The sequence below is a fragment of the Gallus gallus genome, chromosome 1 (assembly GCF_016699485.2).
Source record: "Gallus gallus isolate bGalGal1 chromosome 1, bGalGal1.mat.broiler.GRCg7b, whole genome shotgun sequence".
NCBI classification, from domain to species: Eukaryota; Metazoa; Chordata; class Aves; order Galliformes; family Phasianidae; genus Gallus; species Gallus gallus.
Genome location: NC_052532.1, coordinates 128,578,177 through 128,594,213, shown reverse-complemented (window position 1 = coordinate 128,594,213; position 16,037 = coordinate 128,578,177). Strand labels below are relative to the sequence as shown.

General features: G+C 38.2%; 1 protein-coding gene across 5 annotated transcripts in view; it reads right to left on the bottom strand.

Moving 5' to 3' along the window:
* Positions 1-16,037, bottom strand: part of LOC418658 (arylsulfatase D) — a 40,045-nt gene extending 24,008 nt beyond the window's left edge. For 2 of the 5 annotated variants that reach the window (XM_046906046.1, XM_025146628.3), the window contains exons 1-9: positions 11,587-11,678; positions 10,128-10,258; positions 8,514-8,579; positions 6,095-6,244; positions 5,088-5,209; positions 4,029-4,151; positions 2,130-2,553; positions 1,090-1,226; positions 742-876 (exon numbers count right to left, since the gene is read on the bottom strand). In XM_046906046.1, coding sequence (XP_046762002.1) covers positions 742-876; positions 1,090-1,226; positions 2,130-2,553; positions 4,029-4,151; positions 5,088-5,209; positions 6,095-6,244; positions 8,514-8,560 — 1,138 coding nt within the window. In that variant the 5' untranslated portion in view covers positions 8,561-8,579; positions 10,128-10,258; positions 11,587-11,678. Of the gene's footprint in view, positions 1-741; positions 877-1,089; positions 1,227-2,129; positions 2,554-4,028; positions 4,152-5,087; positions 5,210-6,094; positions 6,245-8,513; positions 8,580-10,127; positions 10,259-11,525; positions 11,679-15,884 lie in introns of those variants that run through there. The other 3 variants (XM_040661528.2, XM_025146629.3, XM_416855.7) reach the window with 3 other exon arrangements.

Genomic DNA, 16,037 nt, shown 5'->3' with positions numbered 1-16,037 from the left:
AAAACATGAGAAGTATGGGCAAGAAGTGGGTGGTTCACTGGTGGTAACAGAGCCTAAACCCTGAGTCCTGTTCAAGCACATGCTCATGGCAGGACACAGGAGGAGATGGTCTAATGATTCAGTGCTGCTGGGGCAGATGGGAGAAAGTGCAATGAATGCATAATTTGTGGCTTTAAAAATCTACTGCACTGCTCAGGAGGCTGAATCATAATTCAAAGCACAAAAAGCAGGCAGTAGTGAGTGAGGTCTTTGTGCATCACCAAAGTCATTTGGGTCTTATGCCAATCACTGATTTACGTAGAGTGTAAAGGCATACAGGGGGCTAAACTGTTGCTGCAAGTAATGACACAGTGTGTCCTTACCCTATTTCATATCAAATAGGTGGACAGCAATGATTTCTGAAAATAATGAGAAAAAGAAACAAGTGAATCAGGAACAGACCTATGCGGGGGGAAAGGGGAGTTTTAAAGGGATCTATCACATTTTATTCAGTGCCTTTCACTTGAGAACACCAAATAGTTTACAGGTATCAAACTGTATAATACCTTTATTGAAGAAATGTGTAATAATGCTTACATTTTACTGAAAGAAAAAGTAACTTTAAGATTAAAGCACCTATGTTTGTCACCTGTATTTCAAGCTGGAAAACAACGTAACTCACTCGAGCCTTGACAACTTCACCCAGGTTACACCACTGAGTTTGTTTCTAATCAACATGGAAAGGTATATTTTATTTCCTACCTTTATAAATGCCATTCCAGCCACCCATCTGGGCAGAACCATCCTGAGCTTCCAAGTGTCCTCCATGATCAGAGGCAAAGTATGTGAACGTATGATTTTTCAAACCTTCCTTGTCAAGCAAATCTAAAATTTTGCCTTAAATTTAAGAAGAAAGACAGCAGGGTTCCAATTAAGCAATTAGAAAGATCATTCCACATGAATAACATTTTGATAATGATCTTTTGCAGTGTGGTCTGAGAAGGTTTGAACAGCGTAGATTGCTGTGGATATCTTGGCTTTATTACTTCTCCTGCTTTAAAACACACAGATATACATTTCTGAAACAAATCTCTCATCAAGAATACTTACCCACCATCCAGTCCATTTCTTCCACATTGTCTCCATACAAACCGTGATGGCTTTTCCCAAGAAACTTCACTGTGGTGAAGAGGGGTGTGTGAACATGAAGAAAGGAAACAAAGAGAAGGAATGGTCCGTTTCTGTTTCTTAAAAACAAAGAAGCATAAATTTTGTTGTGCATTTGAAATATTTTGAAAGTTTTCATATTCATCAGTGCACAGACACAAACAGTAGGTCTATAGTGGATCCACATACAACACAACCCCGTTGATCTTAGTCAACTGTTGCTTCTTGCATAAAATGTAGACAAGACAGATAGTTTTCAGTCAGATTCCAATGTGTAAACAGGCATAGCACTTGTGCAGTGCTTTTAAGAATCAGCTGCTTGTCTCTGATGCTTTTTTTTTGATTAAATGCAATTGGAAATAGTCTTATATTTACCTTAAGATTTACATGGCTCTTCTAAGATGGCCATTAAAGTTTTTCAGTATGTATGCTTAAATATACTTTTAAGAAAAGGATAGTTACTCTCCCTGTTTTACAGAAAGACATCTGGCACACAGAAATATTTATCGAGGGCTGTATAGGCCAAAGAGGTACTTGAAGCTAGTAGTAAATGAATGCTGTTAGACAACTTCCATCTCAGGTGTTCGAATGACATGAAAATGGAGTTAAATGTTTTGAGATTTTCACATGAAATAATTTGTGCATCATTCCCCTTTTATCTGATGTTTTATAAGGATTATGAGAAAAAGCACAAATGAGGCTTATAGAGTGACATGTAAGAATTAGCTGATCAATAATGGAACAGATTTATTATTTACAAATTACAGTGTACGGTGAGATGTTTATGGTGAAAACTCAATTGTTGTCAACTCTCCACGTGGGCAGTTGCAACTAAAATTTAAATTTCGAAATAAAAACACTTGGATATGAATTTTAAAAAGTTATAAAGATACAGCTATAGCTAGAGTGGTAAAAAAAATACCCTATTCCAAGAGCCCAGAGTCTCCTCTCACTTTTAAAGAAAACTACAGATAATCATTTACCTTTTGATAAATGATATTGCCTCCTTCAGCATGAGGGAGGCAGTCCTCTCTAACCTCATTGGCTGCTCAGTGATATCATGGTTCCTCATCAGGATGCAGTTCCAACGCTGCACAAAGCCATAACTGGAGTACCAAGAAATGAAGAAAAGGCAGCCCGCCAAAGTGAAACAGGCAATTATCTTCCAGCGGATGGAAACCAAACCAGTCAGTCTTCCAGCAGCAAGAGTAAGCACAGCGAAGGCAATTATCTGACTGTAAAGCCAAAGCTTGGCTTGAAGGGCTACATCCAGCTCTGGAGGTTTGTTTTCTTGACAGTTGTTTAGAAGTGTAAAAAGCATGCCATAAAAGTAGTCAAACCCATGATTTAGAGGATGGTGGCAATGATCACTGAAGGATTCACAGTTTACACCTTGATGCCACTTTCCTGAAGGTTTTAAAGCATGAAAAAAAGAACATTTAAGTGGACAACTTGAACAGAAGCTCAAGTAGCATTGCAAGTACTTGCTTGGGAATTTGGTGATTTGTTCCCTTTTCATTGGAGCATCAAAGTGCACAAGGAGGCGTGATGAAACCAGTGCCTGATGGGTAAATGTTGTGTCCAAATGTGTGAACCCCAAATGGTCATGCAATAAACAGAGAAATCTGCAAAGCAGTCAGGTCAGCTACTGATGTGATGAAGGTTACTTAAAGGTGGGATTTCAATTGCTTTTCAATGAGGGTCAGGGGATTATGGTCTCTAAATCCCCAGCTGCTTCTAATATACCTCCTTCTTAACTTTCAATTGCTTTACTTGCAACTTCTTTTAATATGTTACAAATTTACTAGAATATCGGAGGAGCTCTTGGTCAGTGTTGACAAACACTCTGATCACCAGACTCAGACAGATGATTTCCTAGGCACTGTCCCTGTTCAATATGAGGAGGAGAAAAATGTGTAAAACAATCTTTCACTCTATCCCTGCCCAGTCTCCCAAACAGAGCATGCAGACAAAAGCTTAGAAAATGTGCTGGATCAAAGAACCCTGAGGTTTGCTGGTCTATATGATTGCCAAATAATTATAGACTCAGCCAGGAAGACTTTACCTCATTATCTTTCAATTCAATACAGCCACATTTATTTCCAGAACCTGGAGATGACAGTGCTTTTGGCAAGGCTGAACTCCTTGGCTTTAAGGGGTATACCTATAAATTTATACTAAAAGATCCATTGCAGAAGCATCTATCACTTAAACAAGTAATAAAAGCAGAACAAAGGAGAAGAAATACTTCGCTAGTCAATTTTAGAGTACTGAGCAAAAGAATGATGAAAACTGAAACTGTAGAGGTCTGATCAATGTCACAGACAGGAAGGCAATTGCTCCAGGACAGTGTTCCACTAATGTCTTTCTATCTTGGCTTCCTCTGAGGGAACTGCCACAGTATTGTGCCTTTTTGGGACCTCACAGCATCACCTGTGAGGTACTTGTGCATCATCACCTGTTTTATGGGTACAGACTTTAGTCCTTTCTTTCCCTGTCCTCTTTTGTTTCTTTGCCTTTTGCCTCAAGTGCCTTTGAAGTGCCCAAAGACTGTTTTATTTGGAACAAATAACAAAGTTAACAAAACTCCCTCAGTGGGCCAAACATTCAAAAGCCTTAAGCCAAGTAAAATAAACGCTCAACCATAATAATAATGGGTCAGTTTTTAATCCTTCCTGCTTCATATGCCCTGTACAAATATTTGTATTGTCTTAAAACTATTGAGAACACAGTATTTTCAGTCTTGTAATTACAAGGTATTGTTTTCTCCCTTCAATCTTTTGGAAAGAATTCATGTTCATCAACCATTTGGGACAAGTACAATGCCTAAATTCATGCAATTAAATCATTCTTCAAACTTATACTAAAACATTTTCACTTACCTATCAGCCCAGTGGTATAGCCTTGTTGCTGTAGAAGTCTGGCAAAAGTTGTTTCATTTGCAGGGAGCCCTCCTGACCCAGCATTCCACTGCAGTGCTCGGTATCGGTTGCTGGAAGCCATCCCTGATAGAAATAGTTCAGGTCATCCCTGATGACCTCTTGTGCTCTGCTTGCAGAGGCTGGGATGCTCCTGTCAGCCTCCAGGTCAGGTGCTTTACCTGCAGCCAGCAGAGTTCCTCACTAGATGTAAATTCAGGCATATCTCAAAGGTAGGGACATCGCATTAACAGTAGCACATCTAAATGTTTCAGGTATTCAGGGGTAATTTTTCAAAACAAATGCTGCTTAGCACTAGATTTACCATCAAGCTGAAAATTAATCGATGGGGACAGTATATAGTAGGCTCTCTTTTCTGTCGTTCTGAGTAAATGTGATAATTTGGCCTCACTGCTCCTCATCTAAAACGAGAGATAACAATTGCATTTCCCTATATCAGGGGGATATTGTGTAATGTTAGGTGAGATATAGCTCTTCCAATATATTGATTTTTCACTTAGCTCTCCTAAGCACCTCATTTTCCTATATAACTCCTAGTTTTCCAAAAGGTGTCTGAAGTAGGTGGTTAATGGATCCAGTATTCCATTGTCACTTCAGTTTTGTGACCTTCTGCGCTATCTTGGCTATGAACTTCCACACTTCTCTCCTGGGAGCCCCGTTTCAACCTTATCTCTAACTGTCACCATCAAAATGAATTCCAACAGTTCAGCCCAGGCTGTGATGTATTAAAGAAATGACAGATGGTACTCTTGGCATTTTTCTATACCCATCTATTTTCATCATAAAGATTTCCTGAATCCTATAAAGTAAGCCGATGTCAGCTGGTGAGGCAGTGGTTTCTGACTGTAAGTTACTTATAGAAAGTTACAGACACTGGCTAACTCACTGCACTTTCTAACTCATGGTGAGGAATTAGCTGAATTCTCCCCCATTCCTTCTTACTGGCTATTATAGTCCCTCTGCTCTGTACATTAGAAATCTGTCATTCAAAATGGGCCCAACCTGATCTGATGGGGTATCTGCCAGTGAGAAAAGCTGCTCTGCTTGGGGTGCAGAGTGGAGCTGCGGCAATGTGCTGAGTAAGCTTCACTCCTTCTCTTGCCAGGCGGTCAATGTTTGGGGTCCTAAAATAAAATTTCAATTTTTAAAAGAAGTGAAGTATCCTCAACCTTATTTTTACAAATTGCCAAGAAAAACGAGAGTTTTAGAGTAGTTCCTCAAAAAGTTATCCTGCATATACTTCAGGATTGGTATAGTAACAAATCTTGATACAATGGGTAAAGTGAGTTATAACTGCTGGAGAACTCATTCTTGGGATGCAGCCACAGAGTGTGTTTGACAACAATGGAAAGAAACCTACGCATTGCTGGTAATTTTTAGTTAGAAAATGAAACTAAAATAGAAAGACTAGGGTGATATTTCAGAGTTCATTCAGCCAATCTCCCAGAGCACGTAGAGCTACTGGAACCAAGACTTTCTGCACCATGCTTTTAAATACAATGCTTATTTCATAATAGAGTGATGTAACATTACATATAACTTATAGTTTAATATTTTACGTGTAACTTTACGTAGTTAAATTTTATGAGAGCTCTCCCAGATAAATGGACTACAACAGCAGGAAGAGTGAAAGGGATACTGGAAAAGCACAGAGAAGCTTAACTATATACAAAACGGAATGAAGAAATTCATGAATGAGAATGTGAGAAAATTCTGACACTAAAATATGTGACTGGAGAGTGAGCACATGGGGGTGGGGAAAGGAATTTGTAGAAAAAAATAAAATACAAAATGAAAATATGATGTTTTTTTCCTTTCACTGTTTCTTTTTAGTTGTTTATTTAGGCCTCATTCCTATGTGCATAGAAACAACAGGTACTTTAATGTACCAGTTACTGAACTACTAGTGCCTCGAATTAAGAACATTTCTTTCTTTTCTTGTTAGGTTTAATTACTCAGGATAGACATTCTGTAGTTTAAAATACATTTTTTCTGAGAAATTTTTTTACCTTATGGTATTGTTCCCATAACATCCTACATCGCCAATGCCAAGATCATCAGCAAGGAACAAAAGTATGTTGGGTTTAGAATCCACAGCTGTACTAAAGCCAAATATGTTCCAGAGTAAACATGAAGTCAATGCCATTAGGAAGTACGTCCTGAAACACAACAAAGTAACTGATTACATTTAGGACTCTCAGAGTGGTACAGGGATGGGAACCCTCTGGCAGCAGATGGGCAGTATGACAATGAAAACAGTGGGAAAACTCTCATTTCCCAGTCTCACTTTCAGTGGCAAGCAGAAGGGCAGAGTTTTACTGACTGCGCTCCTTGCACCTATACCAGCTACATCACTGTAGTCAGAGAGGTTGCAGTAGCCTTTCTACTGACATTCCAAGATGCTAACACCCTCGTACGGCTCAAATGCATTTAATATCTGGCAAAAGGAGAATTTACGTACCAGACTTCTTAAATAAATACACTTAGTGCATCTGAAGCTACGTGTTCCTCCAAGTAAGACCTGGTCCCACAGTGATTTTTAACTTGCACAGTGTCATTACTGCAATACGCGCTAATTTTGATGGACAGAGGGCAGCTCAGTCTCTCGCACAGGCTGAGAATTCTCCTGCAAACCACGCCAGGATTTGTGGTTGTGTTGTAAGTTCTTATATTGAAAATCATATTTTTGAATGAACAAGCAACCGTCACCTCTAACAGGCAAGAACAACATAGAGGATTTTCTGTAAAGAAAAGAGACAGTGAAGTCCCAGTTGTAAATTAGTAACTACAGTTACCATGGGAATTTAATCACCCAAGAGCAAAGTTCTAGCTTTTATTTTTTTTGTACATTGTACTACTCAGTTAAAATAGTGATTTACAGAGTTGTGATAAGATCTTGCTGTAGAAACATCATAGGTATTTCTAATCTCTATGGTTGGACCAATCATTTTAAGTAAAGGAGAGTTTCCTCTTAGCCAGTGTAGCATCTTGTAGAAGTTACAGAACTGGCATGATGGAACCCTTCAAAGTGCTAATGCATTCAGTTGGAGGGTCAGGGGAACGGTCTCTAAAGAATGCTGGAAACAAGCAGCCCCCAAATGCAGTCACTTCGGCATTCTTTCCATGCTGAGGACAAGAGTACTACTTCCCATCTGTCTTATATATATATACATATATATAATAGGTAAATATATATAAAATAAAGTAAATGATGATATCTGTTTTATTTCTGTCTGCAGCCCCATCCTAGCATTTTATTTTTCTGGGTATTTGTTTTCATGGGTTTTTAGTGACCTCAGTGGCAATCCTGTTTGTGGATTTAGATAGGCTCAAGAACAAATTCAATCTCAGGTAACCTACTGCTTATAGCTTCATGTCCACATGCTAAGGTGTAATGTAGCATTACAGTACATTATAAAAACAAACAGCAAAAACAACAACAACAACCCAAAGCCATGCTTAGAGCCGAAAGCACCACCTTTCAACAATATTTGGAGGAAGAAACAAAGAATGTTTCATTACAAAACACTGATAAAACTTTAAAGCAATAAGGGTGAAAGAATACAAAACATGTATATACATATGCATAAACTTTTTCTACCTATAAAACTGCCCATTAGATTCTAGAAATTATGATATGATAGAGACATAGCCAGAGGATTCAATCTGGGACGGATATGTTGTTTAAAAACATGAATACATCAAATAAGTCAAGCTGGTTCTAAAATCATTTGGCAGCTGGTATTAATAGGTGATTTTACAACATCTGTCTAATGAATCAGAAAAGTGCAAAACATTGCATAAATAGTCTTCTAAGTACATGCTTTTCACTTACAAGATGTAATACAGAGTTACACCCTAGATGAGCACCCATAGCTTTACTGACAAACAACAAACTTCCAAGCACAGGTTAGAAACCACTGGCACAGGCACTCAGATACTGAAAAGCCTACCGAGCCCTTAATGTTTTGCTCCTGTACTTGCCTTTGAACTACTTCATAAGGTGATACTCCCATGTTTGGTGGACACCTCAAAAATTACAGCACCATGATATTATACCATACAGGTCCTCCAACAAAGTTTTACAAGGAAATTTTATCTATATGGGAGCCTGGCACCTTAGATTACTGGTATGATGGGCTGCACAAAGGGAGAGACCATTTTATAACAGCGTGGAATTCACATTTAAGGAGGAATAACAAAAAAAAAAAAGTAAGAAAGAACAACAGTAATATTTCTCATGGAGTTACATTTCCTGTGTGGGGGTAAGGAAGGGAACAAAGACAGAGCAAACAAAGCACTGGGAAAAACGATTCATTTGAACCCTGGACTGCTTGGAAAAAAAGGGTGGGCCAAGTCAAACAACGCATCTTTAATTCTGACAAATACAAATGAATACATGAAGGGAAGAGCCAGAAATTTGTTCACCTGAATAGAATGGCAGCGATGGCTGTGCAAGGTAGGACTGCAATCATCTCCTGTTAGGCAGCGATCCTGAAAATAAGTTAATAAATTGAGTATAGTCACTAGCATGATGTTAGAGGAAAAATATAATTCAGCCAATTCTTTTATCCCTGTACAAGAGGGAGACCAGTAAGGTGATTTTACCTCAAAGATAGGAATGGGTAGGAATTGTACTGTTTTTCTGACCAAAAGGTGATAATTTTCAACATGAAGTTTAAAAATTGGAGAGGGGCAGAAAAAAAAATACCACCATAATTCAAGAGTCAGAAAAAATGTTTTACATTGAAAGAGCACAAGAGCTTATTCAAGACAAAGGCAGCAGGAGATTAATTAGTGCATAAACCCATGGAAAGAAAACAAAGGTTCTAGCTGATGAGTTTTGCTGAGACTGAGCCAGAATTTGGAAGTTAGAGCACACAAATACATGCACATGTTTTCTGTATTCAAGGTGATTTATGCTATAATACTTCTGAGCAAAGAGCAATATAACTGACAGTGAATGCCTAAAATGGAAGAAAATAAAGTATTGTAAATAAACCAGTTATGGGGCTTCATGGAAAGACAGTCAAATGAAATTTAACAGTAAAATTTTATCAGAACAACAAATACATCTGTGTGCCTGTGAACCAGCATCTAATTGTTGGCATTACAGATAAAGTTCGTAGCATCGTCCCAGGCAGCTACAAGACATCTTTTTACAAGCTACCTGGTAGAGCTCAAGTAAGGCCAGTTTGAACACTCTCACATAAAGTGTTCAAATAACCTGAAGATAACGGCACCATACTAAAGGAAGCTTCTTTTCATCAAATCTTCCCTGTCTTTATTTCAAGACTGCTCTTAGTTTTCATCCCAATACACCTCCTCAGTACAGACATTCTTCTGATCCTTATAATACCAAAATAATCTTAAAATACTAATTCTATAGATTGCTTCATTTTTGCATGGGCAAAGGGAAATTTGATGATACCAAATTATTTTCAGTAGAAGTCTCCCAGACAAAGAATGACTAGAAGTCACAGTGGAGTCCCCAAATTTTAATTGAACCAATAAATTATGAGACTACTTGCTATTGGCTTGAAAACAGTCATTGATGTTACTACTTAATTTCAGCTGAAATGTTCTCAAATGTCATTACTTACTAAAAACTTAATTACTTCATTTACAATCAGCAATATACGCCCATCAGTTTTTCAGCCTAGTACCTCCCACACAGAAGGTCATAGGACTCTAAAGAAATTCAGTCTAAACACTTCTGCTAAACAAAGCCAAATCCTACAGAGCCATAAGCAGCAGGAATAGGCCATCCCAATTCTGCGTGGACGTATTTCACTCCATTAAACATTTTTAATTGTCTGTAAGCATTATCCAGAACTTGCTCACTTCTGAAAGAACACATTTCATGTGCATATTACACGACTGCCATACCACTTCTTTCTCCAAATTGATCAACCATTAACAATAGCTTAATTGACTTAGAATACAATTCATTTAACTTGAAATACTGGTTTATTGAGTGGTTGAATTAGGCAGACCTGCCTATTTCATAGATTTGCAACAATTCCAAACAGGCTTATATACCTTTTTCTAGGCACCTTGTCACACCCCACTTTTCTTCAGCTTTGACTACAGCAAGCTGAAAGTCCAGAACTGTGGGAAAATCAGCCCTTCGTCCCTCACGGCAGCTCAGCTCCAGGCAGTTCCTCCAGCCTCTGAATATTTCACATTTTGAATATATTCCTATATTAAAGTCTATCCTTCTTAAAGTACAATAAAGAAGAAAAAGGACAAACCTCCACTTCAAAAATATCTGCCCGTGACTACAACACTCACTGATCAAAGTAAATTATATCTCATATTCCTCCCCCATCCCCAGACTGGGAGGCCTCCACCACACACCCTCACAGCCCACCAGAGTTGAAAGTAACACCTCCTTCTTAAAGATGTTAGAAGGATGCTGCTGCTTAACTGTCAGGTGAGAATAACTGCTTGCTTTCTGCCTTCTGTAATGACATACTACACAACAGGTTAATCACACTCAGCAGTATATTAGAATGTAGAATGTGAACTGCAGCATGCACTGTGGCTCTAGAAGAGACACGTGCCTTGCTTCCTTGCACAGCTTCCAAGCAGGTAGATGCTCAGGAGAGCAGGCAGGCAATGGCCTAGGAGCAGGCAGAGAAGGGAAAGAACTGCACCAGCACTCAATTCCCCACTTTTGCTTCAGCCCCGCTTCCATGTCAGACACCACTGTGTCAGACTGCCCCTCTGCTGCCATCTGTTGTGTGGCAACAACATAGAATCATAGAATTGCTCAGGTTGGAAAAGACCTTAAAGATCGTTGAGTCCAACCACAGCCTAACCACACTATCCTAACTAACAACCCATCACATCCAAACAGTTTTTAAACACATCCAGGGATGGTGACTCAACCACCTCCCTGGGGAGCCTATTCCAATTCTTAACAGCCCTTTCTATAAAGAAGTGTTTCCTGATATCCAACTTAACCTCCCCTGGAGCAACTTGAGGCCAACATGTGATGGGATGTTGGTGGGCAGGTTCAGCCATAGCAGCCATGATGTCAAGGGCCAACATCATAAAAGTGGGGGAATTACTCATGCTTCATGGTTGGCAGTGCCTTCAGAGCACCTCCTGGCTTTGGGCTGCCCCTGTGGCACACACACACACAGTATTTGCAACTGGGAGAACAGCAACACAGGAAGGCAGAGGACCAGAGGCAGGAAGGGAGGACGCAAACACAATATAGGGAACAGCAAAAGGAGCCCTGCAGCTGGAGCAGTGTGCATCACACAGAAGCAACCAACACTGCAAACTGCACTTGTACACCACTGGAAAACCACAACAACTCTTATAAGAGCAATAAGGAAAGCAGCCAGCCAGCCCCTTGCCCCAAAATCCTCAAAAACCCTGAGCTGGGCATGAGGCATGAAGGAGAGAAGAAAAGCAATTATTGCTGACCGCTGCACGCTCCTCCAGCCCCACCCACACTCTTTTTGCCTGTCCAAGCAGTAGCAGATACCGAGTGAGCTCCCTTCGTCCTGTGAGGCCTGGCTGCAAAGAGAGGCCGAGCAGGGCTGCAGGGCCCGGGACGCACTGGCCTGCTGGGAAGAGGGTGTTGGAGCCTGCCAGGGGAGGAGGGAAAAGTCCACCCTCGGGATAAAACGGAGGCTTTTTTTCTTTCTTTCTTTCTTTCTTTTTTAAATATCAGCTCAGCTTTTACTCACTTCGTGCTCACTGCACTGTAATGCATTAGTGCAATCTTTTCTCGATTTTTCCAAAATGTTTCATACGAATTGAATATGGATTTTTAAAAATACCTGCTATTTCGACATGTTAGTTTTTGAGAATATGATCATAGATATTTTTTGTTGTATTAACCACTGTTAGCTAGCCTACATTACACGTCTGTTCTTTTTTCACCCACAGAACTGGAGACTGCATTAATTAGATGCATTTTTGTGGTTGGCTTTTATCTGCAGTGTTAGTCACTGTGTCTTTATAGGTTATTCTGGCATTTGTTGTGACTTTAAATCCCAAGCTAAAGGCATTACAGTAAGGCTGCTTTATCGCTAGTCCTTCAAATCAACCAATTTGACAGGCTGAGTCACAGCAAAGCCTGCAATACCAAGAAAGAGCATTTTGTGATGGGAGTTGAGTGTCCCAGAAGACCTAGTGGTTATGGAAACCTTAGGGCTCCCTTAGCTTTTGGAATGAAGATATATCATCAGTGGAGTCAGTCTTACTTTTGAAATCTAGGCTTAAAACAATTTGCTTCATTCAAACAGAGAAGCAAAATGCCCCAGAAACAACAGCATATTTACAGAGAAATACACTTCAACTTTCAATATATGATGCTGCTTCCCTCAAGACAAGAAATGAAGTCCTTTCCATCATCACTGCTTGTGCTGAAATTTCATGGGCTCTCATCATAACCCTGCTCATGTGTCTTACAAATCAGTACTGAGCAATAGGTGGCAAAGAACAAGAGAACAAACCAAGCAAGACAGGTGATTGTTTTCCAGATGATTGATATCCAACCCGCGAGTTGTCCTAAGGCAGTAGTGAGTATAATGAAGCCAATCATCTGATTATAAGGCCAGAGCTTCACTCTGAAAGCTCTCATCAATCACGGAGGTTATCCTACAGCTTTTCACTAAGCTAAAAAGCATTCCATAAAATAACCAAACCCATCATTTGAAAGGTGATGACTATGGTCATTGTGGATTTCACAGTAAACACCTTGATGGTGGCTTTCTGAAAGTATGTTTAAATGTTAAGAAACAAAATATAGACTTGAGCTTTTTCACCTGGAGTCTGTTAACCCTTAGCATTTGTTTATTTTTTCTGAATAAAATTCTACTGAAATTGGAGGCAGCTCTGTAGCATAGGTTACCCACTAAAAAGAGGTACTACTAAAAAGCCTCATACTGGAAGAGCCCACTTGGCAAATGCAATACTGAATAGCTCATGCCTTTTTTGATTATGAAAGCTTTGAGAAATAGAAAAGACAACCTGTAATAAGCAAAGGCTGACATACCATTCATGACTTATTCTTACTGCCTAGAAAGAGATTACATGATTTCATAGAATTAAGTATTGTAAGTAACTAGTTTATAAATAGTTTATTAATCTTAGCAATGATTAATAAGAAATAAATGGTCTGCCTAATGGATGTGATGGCTATCTTTCAAATATTTCCTGAGCTCCTAAGAAAGTAAACTCTGTAGCTAGGTCACATGTTTGAGGTTTCTAAGTATTCCAGTCTTCTGCTGAGAGTAGAAGAACACTTTAGAAGAGAAAGTAATCCTGTGAACATTGAAGAATACAGATCAGAGAAAAACTCTGAAGCACTATTGAGAAAATAACTATGACAAATCCTGAAATGTGTGACAGAATTATTTGCTCTTTATATTACGATAGTAGTAGCTTTCTTAGAGATTATTATTATTTTTAATATAAAAATGCATAATCGAATACAAACTCTTATGTTGTGACACTGAATCTGATTTTTTAAATATTTTTATGTTTATAATTTTATGTTTAATTTTATATATAAATAATATAATATTATTATTTATATAATATACATTAATAATATATAATAAATAATATATATAATTTGCATAATATATATAAATAATGTTTTTATGTTTACTTTTATATAATTTTTTATTTTTAGTTTTTAATTATTTTAATATTTTTTTTTTTTAATGTTTCCAGGTACTGTCCTTCATTTCTGATATTTTACTTTGCCCTCAAGATGCCATTTGACAGAAGCTTGAGATTGTGCTCGAGTGCAGTCATCACAGATGTTAATCCATGGGGTCAGACAGGTTCTGAAAAAGCTGTATCATTCTCTCCACATAAAAGGACATTCTTGAAATACTGAAAATTGTATGTGATCTTGCTAGTAATTACATCTGAAGTCAAGCTGTAGCACTTGACAAGCGTGTCCTCGGGCCTTTTTTTAAGCTTGAAAGATAGCTTTTTCAATATAACACATGAACATTTTATGACAAGTTTTGATCGAACAGAGATCATTAGAACTCCAACAGCTTAAATTGCACGTCCAAATGTTGCTTGTTACTATTGTGTTGAAAGTCTTTTGAGCATCCACATTCAGATTTTAGGGTGTTTGTGGGATGCTCTTCAAATTCAGTCTTGAATACTATTTATATCCTCTCAAGCCATAACTAGCACAAATCCAACTAAGTGAATACTACTGTGGCTAAATAATAAAAATTGATTTTGGCAAATCGTTTGTACTGAAATAGTTATGTGTCAATTTGAAGAGGAAAGAAATGCGGACAAACTGACTAGTGTTTGACAATCTGTCTGTTTCCAGTCCTACTGTTGTGTGATATGGTGTTCTACAAATAGTGAGGTGTTTCTCTTCCTGAAGGAGTGAATCTACAAATGGTGCTATTTGATAAAGTTTTGTAGATTTAATTTCTGTAGTCTAACCTGAAGATAGCTTTCCAAAACTCAACTTATTCATGTGTTTATATAAAAATATAGCTGAGTTATAGATGAGTTGATTTATTAATACAATACTTTTGAGAGCATACGTATGTATTTAAACCTTGGGTAAGTAATTATGGTTAGTTCTGATACACATCTTTTGGAAGGAGTTTTAGTAAGGATGACCTTTTCTCAATGACTTTCTAATAGGATTCTTTTTGATTCATTGCTGCTGCTCAGACAAAATGCATTCAGTCTCGTCACTACTGAATGAGTATGAAATAATAAGTATGCAATAATCTCATTCCTCTAAAATTATGGCAGAAATGCTTTCACTTAAAGAAAGTGAGTCTTGGTGAATCTCCAGTATATTAACATTATTTATCCTATGTTAATGCCCCTAGATCTCGCTTTCTGTTTGTCAAAATCTGCTAGATTGAACACCTTGCCTTCCCATTGTGTTCATGTGCTGTCTTGTTCTTTAAATAAATACATTCATTACAATCTTTTTCCTGTCTGCCAGGCCCTTCATCTTCCTAACACTTTCTATTCTTAGTTTCATTGCTAAATGACCCACAAACATTGGGAGGTTAGGAGTCACAAAGATACTGAATTTCTATATGTTCAGTGAAATTCAGAGGCATTCAAATTAAGACATTCAAATTACTTCTGACAAAAGAATATACTGTGAGTTTCAAGATCTGATAAAGATTTGAGATATATCAGTTATGCTCATCTCAGGTTGAATGCTTCTCTTTACAGAGGTGAGAAAATAAGGTTGTGGGTAAGAGTCAGATGGTGGTAGAAATCCATATGGAAATAGGACTCCTAAGTGCCCATCAAAGATCAGTCATGCATTCAAGTGCAGTGAGATATTAGTAAATAAGGTATTTCAGAAAGCATGCAACAGGACTGCTCTCAGAAAACACTGGCTGGCTGCCTGGCTCTCACTGGTACCCTCAGCATGAGAACGGAGGAAAGACTCCACTCCTCCAAAAATGTATGCATCAAAATCATTTTAGTGACAGGCTTTATAGAGCTTCTGATAGAGACATATATAGTTAGTTGTTTTTCAGAGCTTTCTAAAGATGAAAGTTTGACAGAATAGCTTTTCTTGAAAGAAGGAATTTCAGAAAATGATAGAGTTGTCAAACTGATGGCTATTTCACAGGATAAGCAAAATGTGACACACATCTAACAAAAATCCTCTACAAGCCAACCATTCTGCCTGGAATTCTGCCAGAGGGAATGAGTGCAAGTCTGCTTGTATTTACTCTCTTACCTCAAGGGATAACTGATTGAATATTTCAGAATACGAATAATCTATTACAGAAAATGATTTCCACATCTACTCACATTTCATTCTTTTCTTCTTTCTTCCCTGAATTATTTTTGTTTTGTTTTTTGGAAGGCTGCATATTAGCAGAGGCTGCCACTGACTTCAGCATGTAGGCTTCACTTGTGTTAGCAAGACAGCAGTTTATCCTCTCTCCCTTCATGACTCATCAC